This window comes from Micromesistius poutassou, assembly GCF_964030765.1.
Source record: "Micromesistius poutassou genome assembly, chromosome: 10".
NCBI classification, from domain to species: domain Eukaryota; kingdom Metazoa; phylum Chordata; class Actinopteri; order Gadiformes; family Gadidae; genus Micromesistius; species Micromesistius poutassou.
The window spans coordinates 162,168-186,465 of record NC_140280.1 but is presented as its reverse complement, the minus strand read 5'-3'; the positions used below and the strand labels follow the sequence as shown (position 1 = coordinate 186,465).

The 24,298-nt window shown below is 49.4% G+C and overlaps 1 protein-coding gene across 1 annotated transcript; it reads left to right on the top strand.

The window, feature by feature from the left end:
• Positions 1–277: 277 nt before the first annotated feature.
• Positions 278–23,247, top strand: rbm27 (RNA binding motif protein 27). Its single transcript, XM_084474489.1, is given in 22 exon segments — positions 278–442; positions 1,458–1,576; positions 2,367–2,494; positions 2,716–2,783; positions 3,189–3,418; positions 3,849–4,145; positions 6,167–6,400; positions 8,734–8,922; positions 10,133–10,282; positions 10,406–10,562; positions 11,404–11,557; positions 13,335–13,592; positions 14,565–14,626; positions 14,628–14,694; positions 14,840–14,944; positions 15,145–15,210; positions 15,430–15,606; positions 15,778–15,882; positions 18,126–18,350; positions 20,316–20,399; positions 20,475–20,594; positions 21,886–23,247. Coding segments are annotated over 22 exon segments (3,147 nt in total). The 5' UTR covers positions 278–383; the 3' UTR covers positions 21,979–23,247.
• Positions 23,248–24,298: the final 1,051 nt, after the last annotated feature.

Genomic DNA, 24,298 nt, shown 5'->3' with positions numbered 1-24,298 from the left:
GGCTCTCGCACGCGCATTGGTTTCTGGGTAATGTAGTTTGTAACAACAACGTCAAACTACCCTTAATTCGCACTGTCTGCAGGGGCAATTTTTCTTGTACACCTTTTTAGAATTGATAGCTAGTGATAAAAATCGAAAAAATATATATTTTTGCATTACTATAATTGTTGTTCTTACAGCGATAACGACAACGCATCTTTCCGCCTGTGACTGTTTTGCGTACGGTTACGACACTTGCACTTGCGTGACCATGTGCCGTAAAGCATTCTGACGAATGCGAGCGAAGAGCGCAGAGGCCTCGAATCAAATCCACCGCGGACGATGAGAGCGCGACCCACGCAACGCACCTTCAGTTTATAGACGGCGCCGGAGTCTCGCTCACCATGATCATAGAAAATGTGGAAGCTTTAAAGTCGTGGCTGGCAAAACTACTGGAGCCAATGTGAGTGATCTGGTGAAATGTCACGTAGCCTCCTGCTAAGGGGCTAGCGCTAGCCCCGGCTAGCCCCGGCTAGCCCCGGAGTGGGGTTCTCCATGGAGCCCACTAGCATCTAGCGCTAGCCCCGGCTAGCCCCGGAGTGGGGTTCTCCATGGAGCCCACTAGCATCTAGCGCTAGCCCCGGCTAGCCCCGGAGTGGGGTTCTCCATGGAGCCCACTAGCATCTAGCGCTAGCCCCGGCTAGCCCCGGAGTGGGGTTCTCCATGGAGCCCACTAGCATCTAGCGCTAGCCCCGGCTAGCCCCGGAGTGGGGTTCTCCATGGAGCTTCTCCTTAGCATCTAGCGCTAGCCCCGGCTAGCCCCGGAGTGGGGTTCTCCATGGAGCTCACTAGCATCTAGCGCTAGCCCCGGAGTGGGGTTCTCCATGGAGCCCACTAGCATCTAGCGCTAGCCCCGGCTAGCCCCGGAGTGGGGTTCTCCATGGAGCCCACTAGCATCTAGCGCTAGCCCCGGCTAGCCCCGGAGTGGGGTTCTCCATGGAGCTTCTCCTTAGCATCTAGCGCTAGCCCCAGAGTGGGGTTCTCCATGGAGCTTCTCCTTAGCATCTGTTGTCAGGTTCCTGCACGAGTTAGCCACTATGGCCGCTAGCTTACTGCATTCTGGCAGGGATAAACAACCCTACTTTTCACCGACTTCGGGAAGTTGTATTGCAGTTTGTCATTGTTTTATGTATGCACTGAATGATGTATTCAGCGTAGAGGACGTTGAGGTCTGTAACGTTACTCTGCAGCCAGCTGGCTGAGTTATCCAGCACAGTTATGTATTGATGACACTGACTTGTATTTTAGGAAAGCTACATCTATAGTGTTTCTTTTGACAAGTGTTCATTGGATTACACATCGTTTGTCATTCCATAATAGTGAAGCAACAACTAGACTGCCAAGACTTGTGAGTAAACGTAATTCGTTGAATTAAACAACGATTCAGGTATTAATAGCGCATTTATGATGATCCGCAGATGTGAAGCAGATCCCTCTGCGTTGGCCAACTATGTTGTGGCTCTGGTGAAGAAGGACAAACCTGAGAAAGACCTGAAAGCACTCTGTGCCGATCAACTTGACGTCTTCCTACAGAAAGGTATCTTTATTTTCTTTGAAAGTTTAAATATTTAAAACGGTCTACTTGTTCAGCTGTATATTGAAATGGATGAAGCAAAACGCACGGCCTAGCTTAGGCATATTTTTTGATCAGTTGGCAACCTAATGAGAGCCCGACCCAATCAACATCACAACTAGAACCAAATTGCAAAGAATACACTTGCCTTTTCAGGCAGGGATGCATCTGATACTTACAATGGTTTACCTTAAAGGTCAAGGAGATGCTAAGTCAATGGTTGACCTTAAAGGAGATTGCCAAGTCAAAATAATCTCTCCAACAACCATTTTCAGTTTCTATGTTTTTCTTTATAAATTTAGTTCTGGGTTGGAACGTTTGTTTTGGTTTTTGACTGTTTGGTGTGATTGACTCAGAGAACTGGATCAACTGACATTTTACTAGATTCTACCCAACCGTAAAAAAACATGACCAGAGCCGTGCTAAAATACGGGTAAATCTTGGGGTTGCATTTGAAAGATGGAGACGCATTTAAAGGCTGATGTCACTTTTGATGGATTTTAATTATCAATCAATAAATTAACCGCAAAAGTATCCATTGGCTGATGATCTTACAGTTTGGGATGTCGCTTCGCTATTGTCCAAATAGTGTAATTGCACTTTCTTAAAAAAAATGTTGTATCTACTCTGCCTGTCTAGAATTACATTGTGAATTTGGTCTGCAGTACCCATTTTAAACACTCAATGTTACCAATGCCAATGTTACATGTACCTTTTTAAGTAAAACCTAATTCCTATACTCCATCTATTGCAGAGACGACAGGATTCGTGGATAAACTCTTTGAATGTCTGACAACCAAGAACTACCTGGTAAATAACCCCGCAAAGGAAACGCCCAAGGAAGAGGTGAAACCGCTGGCAGTCAAACCTGACTTAGTGGAGGTAAATGAATTAGAAACCATTGTCTGAATTATTATTAATGTTATACCTCAAAGCCTGCTGTCCTTCAGTTAGTAATATTTAGATTACTTAGTTCGGTATAGAATCCTTCAGGAATGAATGAGTGATGTCTTTAAGCTAGGATAATGGAAAAACAGAATTTCAATGTAATGCGGTAAAATTTGGACTAATGTATTTACTGGTGGTTTTATTTTTTTAACTAGGCTGAACCGGCTGAGGAGGAGAGAGAAAGTAGGAGGAGGAGAAGTCCTCTGAGAAACCACGAGTCCAGGTAAAGACTCCTCATCAGGGCCCACTGAGGACAGGGCCTGGAACCATCAGTCTGAGTCGTGATGTGCTCTGGTTCACCTTGTTGACAACTTCCATTTTATCCTGTTTATGTCATCGAGTAGCAATACAGCTGACATTTTCCAACCGAAAAAAACAATTGGACTATTAACCATTTTGGAAGTAAAAATATAAGATTACGTATACATTTCTCTGTGCCTAGTTTTGCAAATGAATGTAATATTTTTGCATTTAGTCAGAGCAATTATGCATACATTCCCAATTGCTTTGTTTGTAACAGAGAAATAGCTAGAATTGTCTTTTTAAAGGCAATGAAATCTTAATTCTGAAGGACTCATTGTTTAAAGTACGCAACCCGACCCAAACACCTCTCCTCCTGAACCCTCAGGAGCAGGGACGACAGGCGGCGAGAGGACCGCAAGCGGCGTGACTTGGAGCGCCACGGGAAGGGTGGCGGAGGCGGTGGCAGTGACTCCCACCGGGAGAGGGAACGCCCGGAACGCCGACGGGGGAGCCCACGAGGGAGGAGCTACAGCCGGAGCCGGAGCAGGAGTGGAAGCCGAGGGAAGAGCAGGGAGCGGGAGCACAGAGGAGGAGGAGGAGGAGGAGGAGGCAGAGGTGAGGACAGGGATCTGAGGAGGAGGAGGTAAAGACGGACAGGGGGCAGAGGACTTACACAACGATGAGGAGGAGACTGCAGCGGTGGACCTGAGCTGGCGGCCCGTATGGTTTTGGGGTAGAAGCGCTGGTCTCTGCAGGAGGGCGGGGTGGGAGACATGTGGACCGCATGGCAGGGTTTCCATTGGCGATTAACCAGTGCGGGCTGGACCTTTCCCCAGCTCATCCCAGGTCCAAACCTTTATCGCTGATCCACATCTTTTTGCTTTTCTGGTTGACTTTCTGAATATATTGTTAAGCTAAGAGAATTTTTGTATCTCAATTTTCTGTATCGCCCAACTGGATTTCCGAAATAATATAAATGTTGTGTTAATAATTCATTGGTTTCCTCCTTTTGACATCGTGCTGTAACCTCTTTTCCCTTTGACAGACTTCAAGTCCAAATACGAGTTGGAGAGGAAGGACCCGGACGCCTTCAGCTCCTCGTCCTCCTCGTCTCAGCAGGCCCACCCGCCCCCGCTGCTGCCCCTCCCCACGCCGCCGCACCCCTTCTCCTCCGTGGCCCCCGGAGGGCCGGGCCCCGGCGGCGTGGCCCCGGCGCCGGCCCACCTGCCCGACAGCACCACGGACAGCTGGTCCAGTTACTACAACAGCCAGCGGCAAGACGGCGGCAAGCCCTTCAACAGCAAGGGGGCGGCGCTGAAGCAGCGCTGCAGGGACTACGACGGTAGGCCTCTCATGACCGCGTGCCCCTCCTATTGGCAACTGGAGGCAGTAGCTCAGGAGGTAGAGCGGGTTGACTCGTAACCAGAAGGTTGCGAGTTCGATCCCCGGCTCCTCCTGCTGGCTGCCGTTGCTGTGTGAATCTGTGTACGAATGGTTGAGTCACTTCGGACATAAGCGTCCTAAATGTAAATAGTTGACTTTGAGTCCTCATCCTCATCGTCGTCCGCTTATCCGGGGTCGGGTCGCGACTTTGAGTCAAATAATAATTTGTTTTTCTAGCCACTGCTTTATTGTCGAAACTCTGCAATTGTTATGCAGCTCACGGTGTGTAACTTGTGGTTAAACATCAGCCATTTGGCCCACGGAGACTTTGTATCCCTCTTTACTAATGACCCCTGCTTACGGCTGCTCTTCTGGGAGCGCCCCTCCCCCGCCCCTCTCAGTCCCAGAGGAGAACGCTGTGATTCCTCAAAGTGTCTGGTGGTCCCACCGGCCCGCTCCGCTATCCTTCACCGCAGCCAACAGGGATCGTCTGTCTTTAATGAGGTGGTCAGGTGACGCTGGTGTCGCGCTCTCTCGTGTGTGTGTGTGTGTGTGTGTGTGTGTGTGTGTGTGTGTGTGTGTGTGTGTGTGTGTGTGTGTGTGTGTGTGTGTGTGTGTGTGTGTGTGTGTGTGTGTGTGTGTGTGTGTGTGTGTGTGTGTGTGTGTGTGTGTGTGTGTGTGTGCACTATTATGACTGCCCAAGAGCACAGCGCCTTGCCCACGGAGGTTGTTGAACCCAGCGTGTCCTTATTATATGCTACATTATGTGGAATGTTGATTGTACATAATGGGCATCACAGTAAAAAACAGTCTCCTTGATTTCCCCCTCCCCCTGATTTCCCTGTCCTTGATTCCCCCCCCCCCCTCCCCAAGGGGGTGGACCCTTGGGGGGGGGGGGTGTGTGTGAGAGAGACTATGGGCTTGGGTGACATGTATTTGTTCTAACCGTGTTCATGAATTTAGTTCAGACACGAAGGACTCAATGTTGGTATAGATGTTGATCTGGTCTGGAATACTGTACGCTTAAGCAATAGATCAGACAGGCTGATGTTCTCATTATACCACAGTTAAGGGGCGTTGTCAACCCCCGCATTTTTTTAACGAATGCAAAAAAGTAGTCCCTCCTGGCTGCCTGCAAAGTGTACGGCGGTTGCTATGCAACACACTGTAGTGTCCTTCAGAGAGAAGGCTAGAGACGGTAGCTCGGTTTGCCGGCAATTTAGCCTACTATGGAGTTCACTCACCGTGTGCCTATTGCTGTACAACATTTCCACCTTCTCCAGCAATCAACATGTTTTTAGGCTTCAGTGAACTATGCTATTGCTTTTATATATAAATAAACAACAGTTAGAGTTAGGCGCGGAGTGATACTGAACTCTGTAAACTGAACGGGCGTCATAGCTGTGTGTATACGCTCAATATACAACAGTTGGGAACCAATCAGATCGCTTGATTTAAGCCACCCGTTTTATGATTAGAACTGAATGTACAACATGTAATGATCCTCAGATGTTCTGTTCTGGGAATTGGAAGCATGAAGATGGACACAAATTGTGATTGTTGGTGAGGACGAACATTATTGATAACAGGTTACCATAAAAGATGACCTCTCACCCTGAGCTGGTTCCCTCTCACCCTGAGCTGGTTCCCTCTCACCCTGAGCTGGTTCCCTCTCACCCTGAGGCAGTCAGACGGAGATCCTTTCCCTCCTGACTGATGATGATAAGCTGTTCAGTCGTCCCTGCAGCCCCTCAAGGGAGCATGTGACAGCCGGGTAACTGTGCTGTCTGTACACGTCTACGGTCGACCCAAACCCTTTGTGTGGAACACCAATGTTTCAGCGGATGAGGATTTACTGTGGTCTCGACCCGTTTATGTTTTTACTGTGGTCTCGACCCGTTTATGTTTTTACTGTGGTCTCGACCCGTTCCTTTGTGTTAACTGTGGTCTCAACCCGTCTCTTTGTGTTTTCTCATGCAGAAAAGGGCTTCTGTGTCCGGGGCGACCTGTGCCCCTTTGACCACGGCAACGACCCCCTGGTGGTGGACGACGTCACGCTGCCCGGGATGATCCCCTTCCCTCCGCCGCCCGTCATCCCCCCTCCGCCCGCCGGCCTCTCCATGCCCCCCATCACTGAGCCCCCGCGGCCTCACAGGATGCCCGCCATGCCCCACTACGGCCAGCCCCCGCCGCCCGGCGTCTTCCCCATGACCCGTGAGTACACCCCCCAGGGCCCCCAGGGCCCGGCCCCCCAGGGCCTCTCTCTCCAGGGCCCCCAGGGCCTCACCCCCCAGGACCTCACCCCCCAGGGCCCCCAGGGCCTCACCCCCCAGGGCCTCACCCCCCAGGGCCCCCAGGGCCTCACCCCCCAGGGCCTCACCCCCCAGGGCCTCTCGCTCTAGGGCCTCTCCTCTGGTTCACTGGTCCAGTCCTCCCCTGGTGTACTGGTCCAGTCCTCCCCTGGTGTACTGGTCCTCCCCTGGTGTACTGGTCCAGTCCTCCCCTGGTGTACTGGTCCAGTCCTCCCCTGGTGTACTGGTCCTCCCCTGGTGTACTGGTCCAGTCCTCCCCTGGTGTACTGGTCCAGTCCTCCCCTGGTGTACTGGTCCTCCCCTGGTGTACTGGTCCAGTCCTCCCCTGGTGTACTGGTCCTCCCCTGGTGTACTGGTCCAGTCCTCCCCTGGTGTACTGGTCCTCCCCTGGTGTACTGGTCCTCCCCTGGTGTACTGGTCCAGTCCTCCCCCGGTGTACTGGTCCTCCCCTGGTGTACTGGTCCAGTCCTGGTCCACTGGTCCCCCTGTAGAGGGGTGCATTAAGGTGCTGGAGGCCTCTAGGGGTTCCTCCTGGTACAGACTCTGGAGGAACGCTCTCCACTCCAAACCGTTTCATCAGAGCCGCCGTCACTAGATGCTGACATCCTCGGCTTTGTTTATTTGATATGCAGTCATTTAGACTTGTATATTAATGAATTGGTTCACTCCCATAGTGACTTATAGTGACCAAATAGAATGCAATGCTTCAGTGTAAAGCATAGATGAGTTGCCTCGGCAACAGACAGCCTTTTGAACCCAGTCCCGTCCTTCTCTCTCCTTTCAGTTAGTGTGTCTGTGGGGGTTACAGGTTCTCTCTGTGGATCCTTTTGAAATATCAAAACTCACGTATAACATCACCATAACAACTGCAATAACCGTTCCAGTGGGTATGATAAGAGCTACGGGGTTCCATTCTAATCTTTTAGCCCAGCTAGTAGTTGGGTTTTGTGACCACAATTTAAAAACTAAGGGGAATATGTCTTTATTTTCTGTCTTTATTCCATGTATTTTCGGTAAGGTACTAATCATCATTGAATTTTGTCTTATTGTGAAAAGCTTAAATGTTGGTTGTTGACATTTGTTGTCATATTTTGGGACACCCAGACTTGTAGTGTGTAGATACTGTTCTCATTAGAAGAGCTTAGCTAATCCCTTTCGTTAGGTACACTAAATCTATTTCAACAGTTTGGCCTTGTAGGGTACTAAGTAGGGATATCTATCATATTTTCAAAGCATTTGGTCAACTGTCGTGGCATGTTTGTTTTTTTTCTACACGTGACTTGATATAAGCCCATGTTATAGTCCAGTTATAGTCCGTTTTTCAGACTGTATTAATTATTATTATTTCCTACTTCTCTGTAGATATAGACGCCAAACTAATAGTACAGCGTCAATGGAACACACTTTAGATGACTTTATGAGTCCCGGGGGTCAAGTCCCTCTGGTCCACCTAATGGAAATGGACTTAAATAGAGACGAGACAAATCAAGGTCAAAACGTTGAATATATGACTACATTGAGCAGTCTGCGTATGGCTCAGACCTACACAGTAACGGTTAAGGTTGAATTACGTGAGTTGTTGTTTTGGTGATGAAGTGATGTAATGGGGTGAAACAGCAGGGCTGTTGATTGACCCTGTTCCAAACCTCACCCTGAATGCAGCGGTAGGATGTGAATATGGACTCAGGTTGTTGTCGATGGCACAGGAGAGACCCGCAGCGGGTCAGCTGTTTTTGTCTGTTTCTGGTTACCAGGTAACCGCCTCAATCGTCAACATTCTGGCTCCTCCCATTTTAGTATTATTGGAAAGTGGGCGGGGCCCAGCTCGAGGCGAGTGTTGGGTTTAGCCTCAGAGCACCATGTGTCCTACAAGTGTCCTACAGAGCAGCATGTGTCCTACAAGTGTCCTACAGAGCACCATGTGTCCTACAAGTGTCCTACAGAGCAGCATGTGTCCTACAAGTGTCCTACAGAGCAGCATGTGTCCTACATGTGTCCTACAGAGCAGCATGTGTCCTACATGTGTCCTACAGAGCAGCATGTGTCCTACAAGTGTCCTACAGAGCAGCATGTGTCCTACAAGTGTCCTACAGAGCAGCATGTGTCCTACAAGTGTCCTACATGTGTCCTACAGAGCAGCATGTGTCCTACATGTGTCCTACAGAGCAGCATGTGTCCTACATGTGTCCTACAGCTCATTCCTGTGTCTGAGGCGGTAGCTTGTGTCTCCCTCAGGGCCCCCACTGATAGCTACCGGTGGGATAGAAACCCCTAACCACCAATCGGCTATCACCTCCTCAGCGCCGATTGGACCGCCGGGCGTGGGGCGCCCGCCTCCTCTTCCACTTCCTCCTCGTCTTCCTCCACCGCCGCCGCCTCCGTCCTCGTCCGTGCCGCTACACCCCCAGTATGCCCAGTCTGACTGTAAGCAGCTCCTCCTGGTTCACGTTGGGCGTTGTGTCTTTGGTGCCGCTGTTGTCTTGCGTGTCAAATTTTGGCTTTTTAATTCATCTCATTTTTTTTTCCACTTTGATTTTTCCTAACATTTTGAGGGTGTTGTTTTTTTTTTGTCTAGATATTAATTTTGTTGTGTGACTGATGATTCATAAAGGATAGCTCAAAATAACCTGTAAAACATACTTTGTTTTACCGGTGCAATGTCCAGCAATGCAATATTTGATAAACCTCCTGGTGAACCCATGAGGGCTGATCTGTTGTAGGCACAGGGCTGTACTCATTTCTTTGGCTTGTGTAAACCTACATTTTTCATCATCTTTTTTTCTTCTGAGGTTTTGTATTTCGTGCCTAATGACTAATCACACTCACAGCTGGCAGCATAATATCACACCTTTAATATGATTTTACAATTATCTATCTTCTATCCAATGGCGACTGTAGCTCTAGCTTTGAACCACAAGGTGGCACTGCTAATGAGCATAATGTTAAATTACAAGACTGACATAATTCAATGTTTATTTTGTGTTGTGGAGTGCCCCTAATAGCAGTTTAGAAGACAGACCAGCACTACTAATTAACTACTTAATTATCATGTTTTCAGTAACAAAAACATGGATTTATCTGATTTGATTTTACTGATCTCCCCATAGTGGAGACCACAGATGGAATATAAATGACCTCTCACTGAATCCATGCTGTTAAAAACCGAAATGTTGTGATATGTGTTTAAGAAATGTTAAGTATTTAAATGAGCAAATGCCCACATATGAAAAGATGCTAATGGTCCAGAGAGAAGTAATGGTGTTCTAAATAATTAAAAGGAGTTAATGGACGTCCATAGTGTAGCGGATCTATTCATCCCTTGCCCCCAGCAACAACAGTTTAATTACAACAGGGAGCCAGTTGTAAGTTAAAGAGCATGCTGTGAATACAGTCTTCTTTCAGCCTACCCTTTGTGCCTCACTGTATTGTGATCAGATAGATGAACAAACCAATCCCATTATGCCGTTGTCTGTGATCTCTTCTTAAATGGTTCTTCCTGTTTTTTCTTTGGGCAGCTGTTTGTGTTTTGTTGGCGTGTTCGATGTCCTTCCCCTCGTTGTGTTTGACCCTCCACCTCCTCCACCTTTCATTCATCACAGTCTCCTCCCTCCTAAGCCTCTCCTCTCCCCTGCAGACGGCTACGACCTGGAGGGGTACAACCCCGAGCTGCCGGGCCTGACCGGGCCGGGCCGCCAGAAGCAGTACCGCCACTTCATCCCCCGAGTGCAGACCCAGCGGACCAACCTGATCGGCCTGACCTCCGGGGACGGCCAGAGCTCCCGAGGTGAGAGGACGTCATGAGACCACAGTGCAGCAGTCCGCCTTCCTGCCCCTTTAAGGACACGTTCAGTCTGTCAGTGTTAGGGTCTCTCTGAGCAGTGTCATCTCCCCCACTGCCTCCATCCAGCTGCCAACATCGTGATCCAGACGGAGCCAGCCCCCGTGGCCCCGGCCCCCAGCAGCAGCCTCAACCGCTTCAGCTCAGAGCAGGACGCCCGCAAGAGAGCCCTGGGGCCCATGGGCCCCGCCGAGGCCCCTCCGGCCAAGAAGCCCTGGATGGAGAAGTAAGCCCCCCCCACGCCGCGGCGTTGTGCTCCGTGGAACAGGAGTCCAGCCCGGTCCTGTTTCAGCACCAGAGCCAACGGGAGGCTTTGTCTCGGTCAATTGTTGGCGAAGTCTTAAGTATTTGTAGCCATTCAGGGCTAATCAATTAATACTAATGAATAATCTAAGGCAGCAGGCTCACGAGGGATTAAGACTTCAGTAACACTGACCACGGTCATGTGGAGATTGTTGTACAAAAGAACTCTTGAACTTTGCGTTATCTCTTTTTAAATAATGTATTTATTGTCTCAATGATTTATTGTGTACATCTGATAGGGCAGCACTATTTTATAATTATTTGAAATAACATTTCTAAAAAGAGATGCATTCTTAAAGACTGCTTTTTAATGCCCCAAACCTACAAGCCTTCAAGGCCAGAATGATGTTTATTGTGACACACAGACTATAATATCTGGACGGTCTGACGAGGCTAGTGCAGCATGTAAACATAAAGGAACCAGACACTAGTGCAGCATGTAAATATAAAGGAACCAGACACTAGTGTAAACATAAAGGAACCAGACACTAGTGTAAACATAAAGGAACCAGACACTAGTGTAAACATAAAGGAACCAGACACTAGTGTAAACATAAAGGAACCAGACACTAGTGTAAACATAAAGGAACCAGACACTAGTGCAGCATGTAAACATAAAGGAACCAGACACTAGTGTAAACATAAAGGAACCAGACAGAGCACAGCCCCCCGGTTCCGTCCTCATGGTTCTCATGGTTCCGTCCTCATGGTCCTCATGTTCTCATGGTTCTGTCCTCATGGTCTCATGGTTCCGTGTGTTGCAGGCCGGGCTTCAACAGCCAGCACAAGCCCCCGTTCCCCAAGAGGAACCACTACGTCAACACCAAGCTGGAGGTCCGCAAGATCCCCCGGGAGCTGAACAACATCACCAAGCTCAACGAGCACTTCAGCAAGTTCGGGACCATCGTCAACATCCAGGTAACCCGGGAGACGCTTCAACACTGCGCTCATTATGGGATGTACGACCGGCCCTCAGTCCGTCCTATCCATTATCAGAACTAGAGTTTCCGCGCGCTCAGCATCTAGTTGTAAAAAAAGTTAGTGGATTGTACATTGGCTACCTGACATGAGAGTTTAAGATGTTTATTTTATTTATTTATATGATATTTATTTACCAGAAGAATACGTCATTGAGATTAAACATCTCTTCAACCTGGCCAAGACAGGCAGCAGTAGCCTACAGTCACACAGCCTACACACAAGTGTATTGTGTTTTCCAAATGAACATGAGCAAACAGGTACTGGGACAACGCGTAGGTCCCAACACGTAGGTCCCAACAGGTACTGGGACAACGCGTAGGTCCCAACACGTAGGTCCCAACAGGTACTGGGACAACGCGTAGGTCCCAACACGTAGGTCCCAACAGGTACTGGGACAACGCGTAGGTCCCAGCGCGTAGGTCCCAACAGGTACTGGGACAACGCGTAGGTCCCAACACGTACTGGGACAACGCGTAGGTCCCAGCGCGTAGGTCCCAACAGGTACTGGGACAACACGTAGGTCCCAACAGGTACTGGGACAACGCGTAGGTCCCAGCGCGTAGGTCCCAACAGGTACTGGGACAACACGTAGGTCCCAACGCGTACGTCCCAGCGCGTAGGTCCCAACAGGTACTGGGACAACACGTAGGTCCCAACAGGTACTGGGACAACGCGTAGGTCCCAGCGCGTAGGTCCCAACAGGTACTGGGACAACACGTAGGTCCCAACGCGTACTGGGACAACGCGTAGGTCCCAGCGCGTAGGTCCCAACAGGTACTGGGACAACACGTAGGTCCCAACAGGTACTGGGACAACGCGTAGGTCCCAGCGCGTAGGTCCCAACGCGTACTGGGACAACGCGTAGGTCCCAGCGCGTCGGTCCCAACGCGTAGGTCCCAACGTGTAGGTCCCAGCGTGTAGGTCCCAGCGCGTAGGTCCCAACAGGTACTGGGACAACGCGTAGGTCCCAGCGCGTAGGTCCCAGCGCGTAGGTCTCAGCCCGTAGGTCCCAGACGTAGGTCCCAGCGCGTAGGTCCCAACGCGTAGGTCCCAACAGGTACTGGGACTACGCGTAGGTCCCAGCGCGTAGGTCCCAGCCCGTAGGTCTCAGCTGTAGGTCCCAGCTGTAGGTCCCAGCCGTAGGTCCCAGCGCGTAGGTCCCAGCGCGTAGGTCCCAGAGCGTAGGTCCCAGCCGTAGGTCCCAGCGCGTAGGTCCCAGCGCGTAGGTCCCAAAGCGTAGGTCTCAGCCGTAGGTCTCAGCCGTAGGTCTCAGCCGTAGGTCCCAGCCGTAGGTCCCAGCGCGTAGGTCCCAGCGCGTAGGTCTCAGCCGTAGGTCTCAGCCGTAGGTCTCAGCCGTAGGTCCCAGTGCGTAGGTCCCAGTGCGTAGGTCCCAAAGCGTAGGTCCCAAAGCGTAGGTCTCAGCCGTAGGTCCCAGCCGTAGGTCCCAGCCGTAGGTCTCAGCCGTAGGTCCCAGCCTGGTGATAAAGGCATGAACCGGTTCAGTTCTTTATTTGGTTTACAGCCGTGGTAAAGACACCAATACTATAATAACATAAAAAGACATGAGACAAAACAACCTGACAAAGTACAACCAATAAAATACTGTTGAAAGTAATTGCACTAGGATATAGGAAAGTGTGTATTGCCCCTGGGCAGCCCGCTGCGCGGCGTGGAGTCGCTCCGTGGGGTCACTGTGGCTCCACCCTCCTGCCAGGTGGTGTTCGGCGGGGACCCCGAGGCGGCACTCATCCAGTACACGGCCAACGAGGAGGCCCGGCGCGCCATCTCCAGCACCGAGGCCGTCCTCAACAACCGCTTCATCAGAGTGTACTGGCACCGCGAGGCCAGCGCCAACCCGCTGGCCGCCGGCCCCGGGGGGGGCGGGGGCGGAGCGGTCGGGGCGCAGCAGCAGGAGCAGAGCTCTGGACCTCAGGGCTCCGCTCCGGCCCACCAGCACAGCAACATGCACAAGGTAGGGCCCCACACAGCCTTCATATCAGACAACAGGGTAGGGCCCCACACAGCCTTCATATCAGACAACAAGGTAGGGCCCCACACAGCCTTCATATCAGACAACAAGGTAGGGCCCCACACAGCCTTCATATCAGACAACAAGGTAGGGCCCCACACAGCCTTCATATCAGACAACAAGGTAGGGCCCCACACAGCCTTCATATCAGACAACAGGACACAGCCTTCATATCAGACAACAGGACACAGCCTTCATATCAGACAACAGGACACAGCCTTCATATCAGACAACAGGACACAGCCTTCATATCAGACAACAGGACACAGCCTTCATATCAGACAACAGGACACAGCCTTCATATCAGACAACAGGACACAGCCTTCATATCAGACAACAGGACACAGCCTTCATATCAGACAACAGGACACAGCCTTCATATCAGACAACAGGACACAGCCTTCATATCAGACAACAGGACACAGCCTTCATATCAGACAACAGGACACAGCCTTCATATCAGACAACAGGACACAGCCTTCATATCAGACAACAGGACACAGCCTTCATATCAGACAACAGGACACAGCCTTCATATCAGACAACAGGACACAGCCTTCATATCAGACAACAGGACACAGCCTTCATATCAGACTCAACCACTGAGCCGTTCCAACAGAGGCGTTACAAACAGCTCGCGGCTCAGTGCAGAATACAAGAAGCGCCTCATGGGTTTGGTTGTAAAGAGGAAGGACAGGAAAGAGGGCGAGATGGTGAAGAGTTGGATGGCGGGAGATGCTCCTCTTGTTCCTACAGAGCAGACCACTCATTGACCCACTGTTAGCTGACGTCATTTCTAACCAATGACACTGATGGTTCCTCAATGGTAGCAGCACTGGTCTAACTGGTCTTGTGGTGTGTTCCTGTTCACTGGTCTAACTGGTCTTCACTGGTCTAACTGGTCTTGTTCCTCAGGGCATCAAGCAGCACAACCCAGCAGCCTACGTGTTGAACAACATCCAGCCCAAGCACCGCCCCCCCCCCCGCCGCCGCCGCCGCCGTCAGACTGGACTGCCTGCCCCCCCCCGCCGCCGACCCGGCCGTGGTACGCCTCCGGCTCTACCGCCGTTATTACTGAACCTTTAACGATGAATAGGTTCATGTGTTACACTTAATAACGAAGTGAGGGAATACAAAGTGTGTGTGTGTGTGTGTGTGTGTTGTTCTGACTGTCTCCTCTCTCTCTCCAGCCCACGGCGGCGGCCGGTCAGAGGAGTCTGTACGCGCCCAACGCCCTGAAGGCCTCCAAGGGGAAGATGGCCAAAGTGCACCACGAGGTTCTCCGGAGGAAGCAGGCACGTCTCCTTTAACCCTTCTCCTTCAGAGCCCTTTAACGTTGGACTGTTAATGCTCTGCAAGAGTTTACTGTTAAGTTTTTATTAAATATATATTTACGTAAGTAAATGTTTGTAAGTCGCTTGGAGAAAAGCGTCAGCAGAATGCCCTAAACGTAAATGTGTCTCTAACATTGTATACATTTTTCTACTTTGTTCAGGAGGCGTTGAAACTCCAACAGGACATGAGGAAAAAGATGCTGGACACCAAGATAGAGTGTCAGAAGGTAAGACCAAACCAAACCCAACCTGCTCTAAAGCTGCGTTTGCAGTTCTATGTAAAACACGTCTGCCAAGTTTTAGTCTTCCCAGAGCTGCCTGAATTGACCCAAACATTACTACTGTCTAACAAAATACCTAGACGTAACCATCTGTAACCTAGTCAGCCGTCATAAAGGTGCCCGTCATTGTTCACATATTGATGAATGAATGAATCGTCCCCGCAGGCACTGATCAGCCGGCTGGAGAAGAACCGGGCGATGAGGCCTGAGGAGAGAGCCAACATCATGAAGACCCTGAAGGAGCTGACGGACAAGATCAGCCTCCTGCAGAACGACATGACCCCCGCCGCGCTGGTCGCCACCGCCCACCCCAACCACAGCCAGCCCAAGAGCAAGGTCGACGTAAGTGTGTGTGTGTGTGTGTGTGTGTTGGAGCAGGGTCTTTGGATCCTGGTGATTTGGCCCGGGGTATTTATTGATAGATTAATACATACATTTGTTACACTTTTTTCAACAAATTGATGAAACAAAAACAACAAACAGATCAGTGTTGTTCTTCCTGTGTGGGGACAGGCCCATAAGGAGCTGTTGGATGCTGAGCTGGACTTCCATAAGAAGATGAGTTCTGGAGAAGACACCACGGACCTGAGGAGGAAGCTGGGCCTGCTGCAGGTAGAGGTGAGGGACCCCCTGCCTGTATTCTATATACTATATATATAGTATATATGGTATATATAGTATATATGATATATATAGATGCAGTTTGGTTTCACTTGTGGGGAAGACAGCGCTGCCAGGGTGTTATCCAGCAGCCTTGGAGCCTTGGGGTGCTGGCTCCCTCTCGGAGCCTCCGTCACGGAGGCTCCGAGAGGGAGGCTGGGCTGTTGAGCTCCACGGCACCTCCACCACCACCTCCACCACCATCACCACCACCACCACCACCTCCACCATCATCACCATCATCCATTTTAATTGGATTACAGCATTTGTTTGCAACACCGAGAAAAACACGTGTTTTCTCTCATGTTTCCGGTACCCTCGTCTCGCCCTACTTCCACTCTCTCCTCGTCCCTGACGCTCTTGAATTAGCTGCTGGTTAAAAATGCATCCCCCCCCGCGCCCCTTCATCCGTTCCCTACCCCTCCTCCCCCTCTTCCCCCTCCTCCTCCCCGTCCTCCTCCCCCTCCTCCCCCTCCTCCTCCCCCTCCCCCTCCTCCTCCACCCCCTCCTCCTCCCCGTCCTCCTCCCCCTCCTCCTCCACCCCCTCCTCCTCCCCTCCTCCCCTCCCCCTCCTCCCCCGCCCCTCCCCCTCCTCCTCCTCCTCCTCCTCCCCCTCCCCTCCTCCTCCTCCTCCTCCTCCTCCTCCACTTAAGAGCCCAGCAGGACGCTCTAACGACTCCACTGATGGAGGCTCCTCATTAAAGATGGAGGCTTCAGGACGGGCCGGAGGGGCGGGGTCAGGGGGTGGGCGGGGGCGGGGTCAGGCGGGGGCGGGAGGCAGACGAGCTGCTGGTGGAGCGGAGATTGATGGTTTACAGATGGTTTACAGTGGTTTACAGTGCTTAATGACAGTGGTTTACAGTGCTTAATGACAGTGGTTTACAGTGCTTAATGACAGTGGTTTACAGTGGTTTACAATGCTTAATGACAGTGGTTTACAGTGGTTTACAATGCTTAATGACAGTGGTTTACAGTGCATAATGACAGTGGTATACAGTGGTCTACAGTGGTTTACAGTGGTTTACAGTGCTTAATGAGTGGTCTACAGTGGTTTACAGTGGTTTACAGTGCTTAATGAGTGGTTTACAGTGGTTTACAGTGCTTAATGACAGTGGTCTACAATGGTTTACAGTGGTTTACAGTGCTTAATGAGTGGTTTACAGTGGTTTACAGTGCTTAATGAGTGGTTTACAGTGGTTTACAGTGCTTAATGAGTGGTTTACAGTGCTTAATGACAGTGGTCTACAGTGGTCTACAGTGGTTTACAGTGCTTAATGACAGTGGTCTACAATGGTTTACAGTGGTTTACAGTGCTTAATGAGTGGTTTACAGTGGTTTACAGTGCTTAATGAGTGGTTTACAGTGGTTTACAGTGCTTAATGACAGTGGTCTACAGTGGTTTACAGTGGTTTACAGTGCTTAATGACAGTGGTTTACAGTGGTTTACAGTGCTTAATGAGTGGTTTACAGTGGTTTACAGTGCTTAATGAGTGGTTTACAGTGGTTTACAGTGGTTTACAGTGCTTAATGACAGTGGTTTACAGTGGTCTACAGTGGTTTACAGTGCTTAATGACAGTGGTTTACAGTGGTTTACAGTGCTTAATGAGTGGTTTACAGTGGTTTACAGTGCTTAATGAGTGGTTTACAGTGGTTTACAGTGCTTAATGACAGTGGTCTACAGTGGTTTACAGTGGTTTACAGTGCTTAATGACAGTGGTTTACAGTGGTTTACAGTGCTTAATGACAGTGGTCTACAGTGGTCTACAGTGGTTTACAGTGGTTTACAGTGCTTAATGAGTGGTTTACAGTGGTTTACAGTGCTTAATGAGTGGTTTACAGTGGTTTACAGTGCTTAATGAGTGGTTTACAGTGGTTTACAGTGCTTAATGAGTGGTTTACAGTGGTTAATGACAGTGGTCTACAGTGGTCTACAGTGGTTTACAGTGCTTAATGAGTGGTTTACAGTGGTTTACAGTGCTTAATGAGTGGTTTACAGTGGTTTACAGTGCTTAATGAGTGGTTTACAGTGCTTAATGAGTGGTTTACAGTGGTTTACAGTGCTTAATGACAGTGGTATACAGTGGTTTACAGTGGTTTACAGTGGTTTACAGTGGTTTACAGTGCTTAATGAGTGGTTTACAGTGGTTTACAGTGCTTGTCTTGTCTTAGTGTCTTCACTAAAGCCCCCTCCTCCCTCCAGGCGACGCGGCTGGGCCTGCTGCGGCCCTCCCTGGGGCGGGGCCGCGGGCGGGCGCTGGCGGACGCCGGGCCCCCCCCGGCGGTGAGCCGCGGCCGGGCGCGCAGCAGGGACCCGGCGGGGCGCGGAGGGGCCCTGAACAGGATGGTGGTGGACCACCGGCCCCGGGCCCTCTGCATCCTGGGGGTCACGGCGGAGGAGAAGGAGGAGCTGATGCCCCACTTTGTGGTGAGACTGGGCGTCATTATTAACAACTTATCATTATCGTTATTATTAATAACTCATTATTATTATGACGCTCTGATGTAACGCGCTGGTCACTCTGGGCTTCATTATTAATAACTCATTATCGTTATTATTAATAACTCATTATTATTATGACGCTCTGATGTAACGCGCTGGTCACGCTCTGATCCAGAGAGTTAAAGGTCAGTCAACACAGCAGCAGACATGAGGACACATTAATAAATATGTACACGTCCAAGCTTGAATCCAAAAGCTTGATTTAAGCTTTAAAATATGAAATATGTAAATTGTTTAATTCAGGCAAAACAGTTAAATAATTATCTAGTCAGATCTCTGGAGTGTAAACACAACGTTAACCATGGCGGCGACTCTTCAGAGGGTTAGATAACGACAACCTGTTAACTAACCCTAACCCGTTAACTAACCCTAACCCGTTAACTAACCCTAACCCGTTAACTAACCCTAACCCTAACCCGTTAACTAACCCTAACCCGTTAACTAACCCTAACCCTAACCCGTTAACTAACCCTAACCCGTTAACTAACCCTAACCCGTTAACTAACCCTAACCCTAACCCGTTAACTAACCCTAACCCGTTAACTAACCCTAACCCGTTAACTAACCCTAACCCGTTAACTAACCCTAACCCATTAACTAACCCTAACCCTAACCCGTTAACTAACCCTAACCCGTTAACTAACCCTAACCCGTTAACTAACCCTAACCCGTTAACTAACCCTAACCCTGAGGTGAACTGGTTTGTTTGTTCCAGAGGTTCAGCGAGGTGGAGGAGGTGTTAACTAACCCTAACCTGTTAACTTTGTGTTCCAGAGGTTCGGTGAGGTGGAGGAGGTGTTAACTAACCCTAACCTGTTAACTTTGTGTTCCAGAGGTTCGGCGAGGTGGAGGAGGTGTTAACTAACCCTAACCTGTTAACTTTGTGTTCCAGAGGTTCGGCGAGGTGGAGGAGGTGTTAACTAACCCTAACCTGTTAACTTTGTGTTCCAGAGGTTCGGCGAGGTGGAGGAGGTGTTAACTAACCCTAACCTGTTAACTTTGTGTTCCAGAGGTTCGGTGAGGTGGAGGAGGTGTTAACTAACCCTAACCTGTTAACTTTGTGTTCCAGAGGTTCGGTGAGGTGGAGGAGGTGTTAACTAACCCTAACCTGTTAACTTTGTGTTCCAGAGGTTCGGTGAGGTGGAGGAGGTGTTAACTAACCCTAACCTGTTAACTTTGTGTTCCAGAGGTTCGGCGAGGTGGAGGAGGTGTTAACTAACCCTAACCTGTTAACTTTGTGTTCCAGAGGTTCGGCGAGGTGGAGGAGGTGTTAACTAACCCTAACCTGTTAACTAACCCTAACCTGTTAACTTTGTGTTCCAGAGGTTCGGCGAGGTGGAGGAGGTGTTAACTAACCCTAACCTGTTAACTTTGTGTTCCAGAGGTTCGGTGAGGTGGAGGAGGTGTTAACTAACCCTAACCTGTTAACTTTGTGTTCCAGAGGTTCGGTGAGGTGGAGGAGGTGTTAACTAACCCTAACCTGTTAACTTTGTGTTCCAGAGGTTCGGTGAGGTGGAGGAGGTGTTAACTAACCCTAACCTGTTAACTTTGTGTTCCAGAGGTTCGGCGAGGTGGAGGAGGTGTTAACTAACCCTAACCCGTTAACTAACCCTAACCTGTTAACTTTGTGTTCCAGAGGTTCGGCGAGGTGGAGGAGGTGTTAACTAACCCTAACCTGTTAACTTTGTGTTCCAGAGGTTCGGTGAGGTGGAGGAGGTGTTAACTAACCCTAACCCGTTAACTAACCCTAACCTGTTAACTTTGTGTTCCAGAGGTTCGGCGAGGTGGAGGAGGTGTTAACTAACCCTAACCTGTTAACTTTGTGTTCCAGAGGTTCGGTGAGGTGGAGGAGGTGTTAACTAACCCTAACCTGTTAACTTTGTGTTCCAGAGGTTCGGTGAGGTGGAGGAGGTGCGGGAGCAGGACAGCTCCAGCGTGGTGATGACCTTCAGGACTCGCAGCGACGCGGAGAACGTGAGCAGAGCGTCAGTCTGTCCGCCCCCCCGCCGGCTCTGTGCTCCTCAGTCTGACTCGTTGTTGTCCCTCCAGGCGGCGAACCAGGGGGCCAAGTTCAAAGGTCGCGTGCTGCAGATCTCCTGGCACAAGCCCAAGACGGCAGCGGCGCCCGCAGAACCAGAGGAGGAGGAGGCCAAGGAGGAGGACGTGGCAGTAGGGCCTGCTTTACTTACCCCAGTACCACTGCTCCCAGTACCATCCCACTGCCCCCAGTACCATCCCACTGCCCCCAGTACCGTCCCAGTACCGTCCCACTGCTCCCACTACCGTCCCACTGCCCCCAGTACCGTCCCACTGCTCCCAGTACCGTCCCACTGCTCCCAGTACCGTCCCAGTACCATCCCACTGCCCCCAGTACCGTCCCAGTACCGTCCCACTGCTCCCACTACCGTCCCACTGCCCCCAGTACCGTCCCACTGCTCCCAGTACCGTCCCACTGCTCCCAGTACCGTCCCAGTACCGTCCCACTGCTCCCAGTACCGTCCCACTGCTCCCAGTACCGTCCCACTGCTCCCAGTACCGTCCCACTGCTCCCAGTACCGTCCCAGTACCGTCCCACTGCTCCCAGTACCGTCCCACTGCTCCCAGTACCGTCCCACTGCTCCCAGTACCGTCCCACTGCTCCCAGTACCGTCCCACTGCTCCCACTACCGTCCCACTGCCCCCAGTACCGTCCCACTGCCCCCAGTACCGTCCCAGTACCGTCCCACTGCCCCCAGTACCGTCCCACTGCCCCCAGTACCGTCCCAGTACCGTCCCACTGCCCCCAGTACCGTCCCAGTACCGTCCCACTGCCCCCAGTACCGTCCCACTGCTCCGTCCCAGCTTTGAGAAGGTGTTGAGGGTGAATCCCCAGAGGGCTGCGGCCCTCAGACCCAGACTAGTTTACACGTCGTTGTTTAGTAACTCATTCACCGTCGTTGGTTCTTATCAGATGTCTGGAGGCTTCAATGCTCAACGCAAAAATCGACAAAAGATCGAGGCGTGCTTTAAGCATCAGAGCGCGGGGGGGGTACACACAATATTGAGTCTTTCCCACAGACTTTAAGTTTATGAGCGGACTTGGGATGTTGATATGATTTTTAATGTTTTCCTAACAAGATATTAGGTAGGTGTGCAGTGGATGCATCCCTCTGTGATGGTTATTTTAGGTTTCGAGATGGACTGTCTCATTCAAGATCTGCAACAGCCAGAATTACCAGATTATATATTTTTTATTTGTCAGAACATTTTATTTATTTGAGTTTAACAAACATGAATCGTAACATGAATCGCCTGACATTCAGGGACAGTGTTTCTTCTCCATATCAGTAAAGCCTGGGTTTAGACGTGGCTCCAGGATGCCTTCAGACTGCAGACAGAATCCTGTTGGCTGGGCGTGGAGCCCTGCCCCCTTTCGTATTCTTCAATTAGACCTTAAATGTTCTTCATTCTGTCCCAACAGGAGCATGTCGGCTCTTTTCTGCCGGGCGAGGAGGAGGAGGAAGAGGATGAGGATGATGAAGATGAGTACGAGAGTCGGTCCTGGAGACGATGAGGGACGGCTCCGTCCGGTTCCTCCGCCCCACGGACACTGGCCCTCCTCGTTTTCCAGTATTCTTGAAGTTGAAGACTCTTAAGAGTAAAGAAAACCAATTCTTTAGTTACTTGTGTCAAGAATCTTGAGAGAGCAAACCTTTTTGTATCCTTGATTCATAATAATTTAAAATCTCTCACTTTTGCTGAGAATGATACAAATGTTAAGTTGATCTTATAAATAGAAAAGTAAATCTATGTAAGTTTCATTGTGGTTACCAGATGATTATTATTATTATCAGTAATGCACAACATTTGTGTCTACTGTGAAGCTGTATTTTTATACATATTTAAAAAGAAAAGATCCTTTCTCCCCAAATCACAAAGCCTTTGGAAAAGTCTTTTAGTTTTTGGATTTCCATTCCATCCCTCAGAGCCATGAAGACAAACTAAAGCGTGTTCTGTTTTCTCCTCTGCGCCGTTTAACCCTAGTGTCGGTTAATAACACGCTTTATAGATGTTTTTAATTTAATTTTGTATGTTCACAATGTCTTCTGGTTTTAAACACCGAGGACCAGCATACAAAATCTAGTTGCGGCTGACTTTATTTATTTAACTTTAGAATCCAAGCTCGCTAATCTGCATGCTCTCTCCCTCCAAACCCACCCCCCCGCGTAACCATAACATACAGTTCTCACGTTGCCCCGACCCCCCCCCCGTCGTGGTGGTACAGGGTGATGATACAGCTCTGAGTGGCCACGGCTCTGTGCTGTGAGGTGATGCTAGCCGCCCAGTCCCTGACGCGCCACCAGGTGGGCTGTGATGAGCCCTCACACCGTTTCAGAACTCTGGCTCTTACGACATCCCAGGTGGGCGTGTCCACCACACACCTTTAGCTCCGTGCCCCTCTTCCACTCGGAGGTCTCTGGCTTCCCTTTTCCATCGGCTTCATCCAGTGCTCCATCTCCCAGTTAACCCACAGGCCTGGTTTGGTGTTAAGGAAAGGTCGCCCATTTCAATGTGTGAAGGAGCCACAGAAAAAGCTTGAATGTACTTTTGAGCAGTTAGGTTTTAACACACGCTCTCCCTCTACCCCTGCCCCGCCTTAGCTAATTAGCATCAAGGCCAGATTTTTACAACATTTGTGATTTACTTATGTAAATTTTGTAATGTTTGAGAGATAAAATATTTTTTTTAATTTTGTTTGGTTAAACAAAAGATTGATTAAAGCCTAGGGTCTGATTGGCTGCTGGAGCAATATGATTTGAGCCCGAGTCCCTCAGATGCTAACGGTCAAAGCAATATGATTGAGCCCGAGTCCCCTCAGATGCTAACGGTCAAACACACACTTTACGGCCGCGGTCGCTATGGTCACAGCATGCGCTGCTCTGGTCGTCTGCTATGGTCGTCTGCTATGGTCGTCTGCTATGGTCTAATAGACTGCGTCAAAACAACACATCTCAAAAGGTTTTGTAAATGAGCAGAATGTTTTTTGTTTCTTTGATTGAATTTTTGCACCTTCCTTGAAACTATTTAAATATATTTTTGATGCAGGAGGACAATAATTTGTAACATTGATGGGTTTTAATTTTTGTTGTGTGAATGTCGTTTTAAAGCTTTTGATCTTTGTTTTAGTTTTTTATGGTCAATGTGAAAGCAAATCCCAATATTCAAATTAAATTGGAAATCACTGAAGGCGCACATTATCTTATTGATCCAGAATCAGGTCTGGAGGTAAACCAGTGCGACGCCTGTGGTTGAGGATCCTAAAAAAGGCACATGTACAATTGCCTAAAATTAACTAACACACTAAGGGTTTTTGCAATACGTTATCGCTAACAGTTTCCCATTTGCGTTGAATTGCGCCGCTGTAAACAAAGGACTGAAGGGCATTAGCCAATCGGATTCTTTTTTTTTTTGGTTTCCCCTGAAGTTTTTAATTTTGATCAGTGATTTATTAATTCCCAAATTCTAACTTAAAAGTAAAGTCTAAATGAAAGAAGGTATCTTTTGTTCCTTTTTTTGTATATATTTTGGCTGCTACAATGTTGTAAAAAAAAAAGTATACATTATAGGAAAACTGAGGATTTGTTACTGTTTATACTTGCAGGATGTGGATGTATTTTCTTGATTTATTCAGTTTGTAAAAAAAAGGTTTTCTAATTTACTAGCATGTTTGCTTTTGCCAATAAAGATAGCGGAAGGGGTGCTTGAAAGACAATTAAAAAGAGGTGAAAAAAATATTACATTTAAAATTCAAAAGATAATATTTTGAATAACATAATTTGAAATTTAAAAAAAACATTGGGAAAAAAATGCAAAAGAAACCATTCCAGAGAATA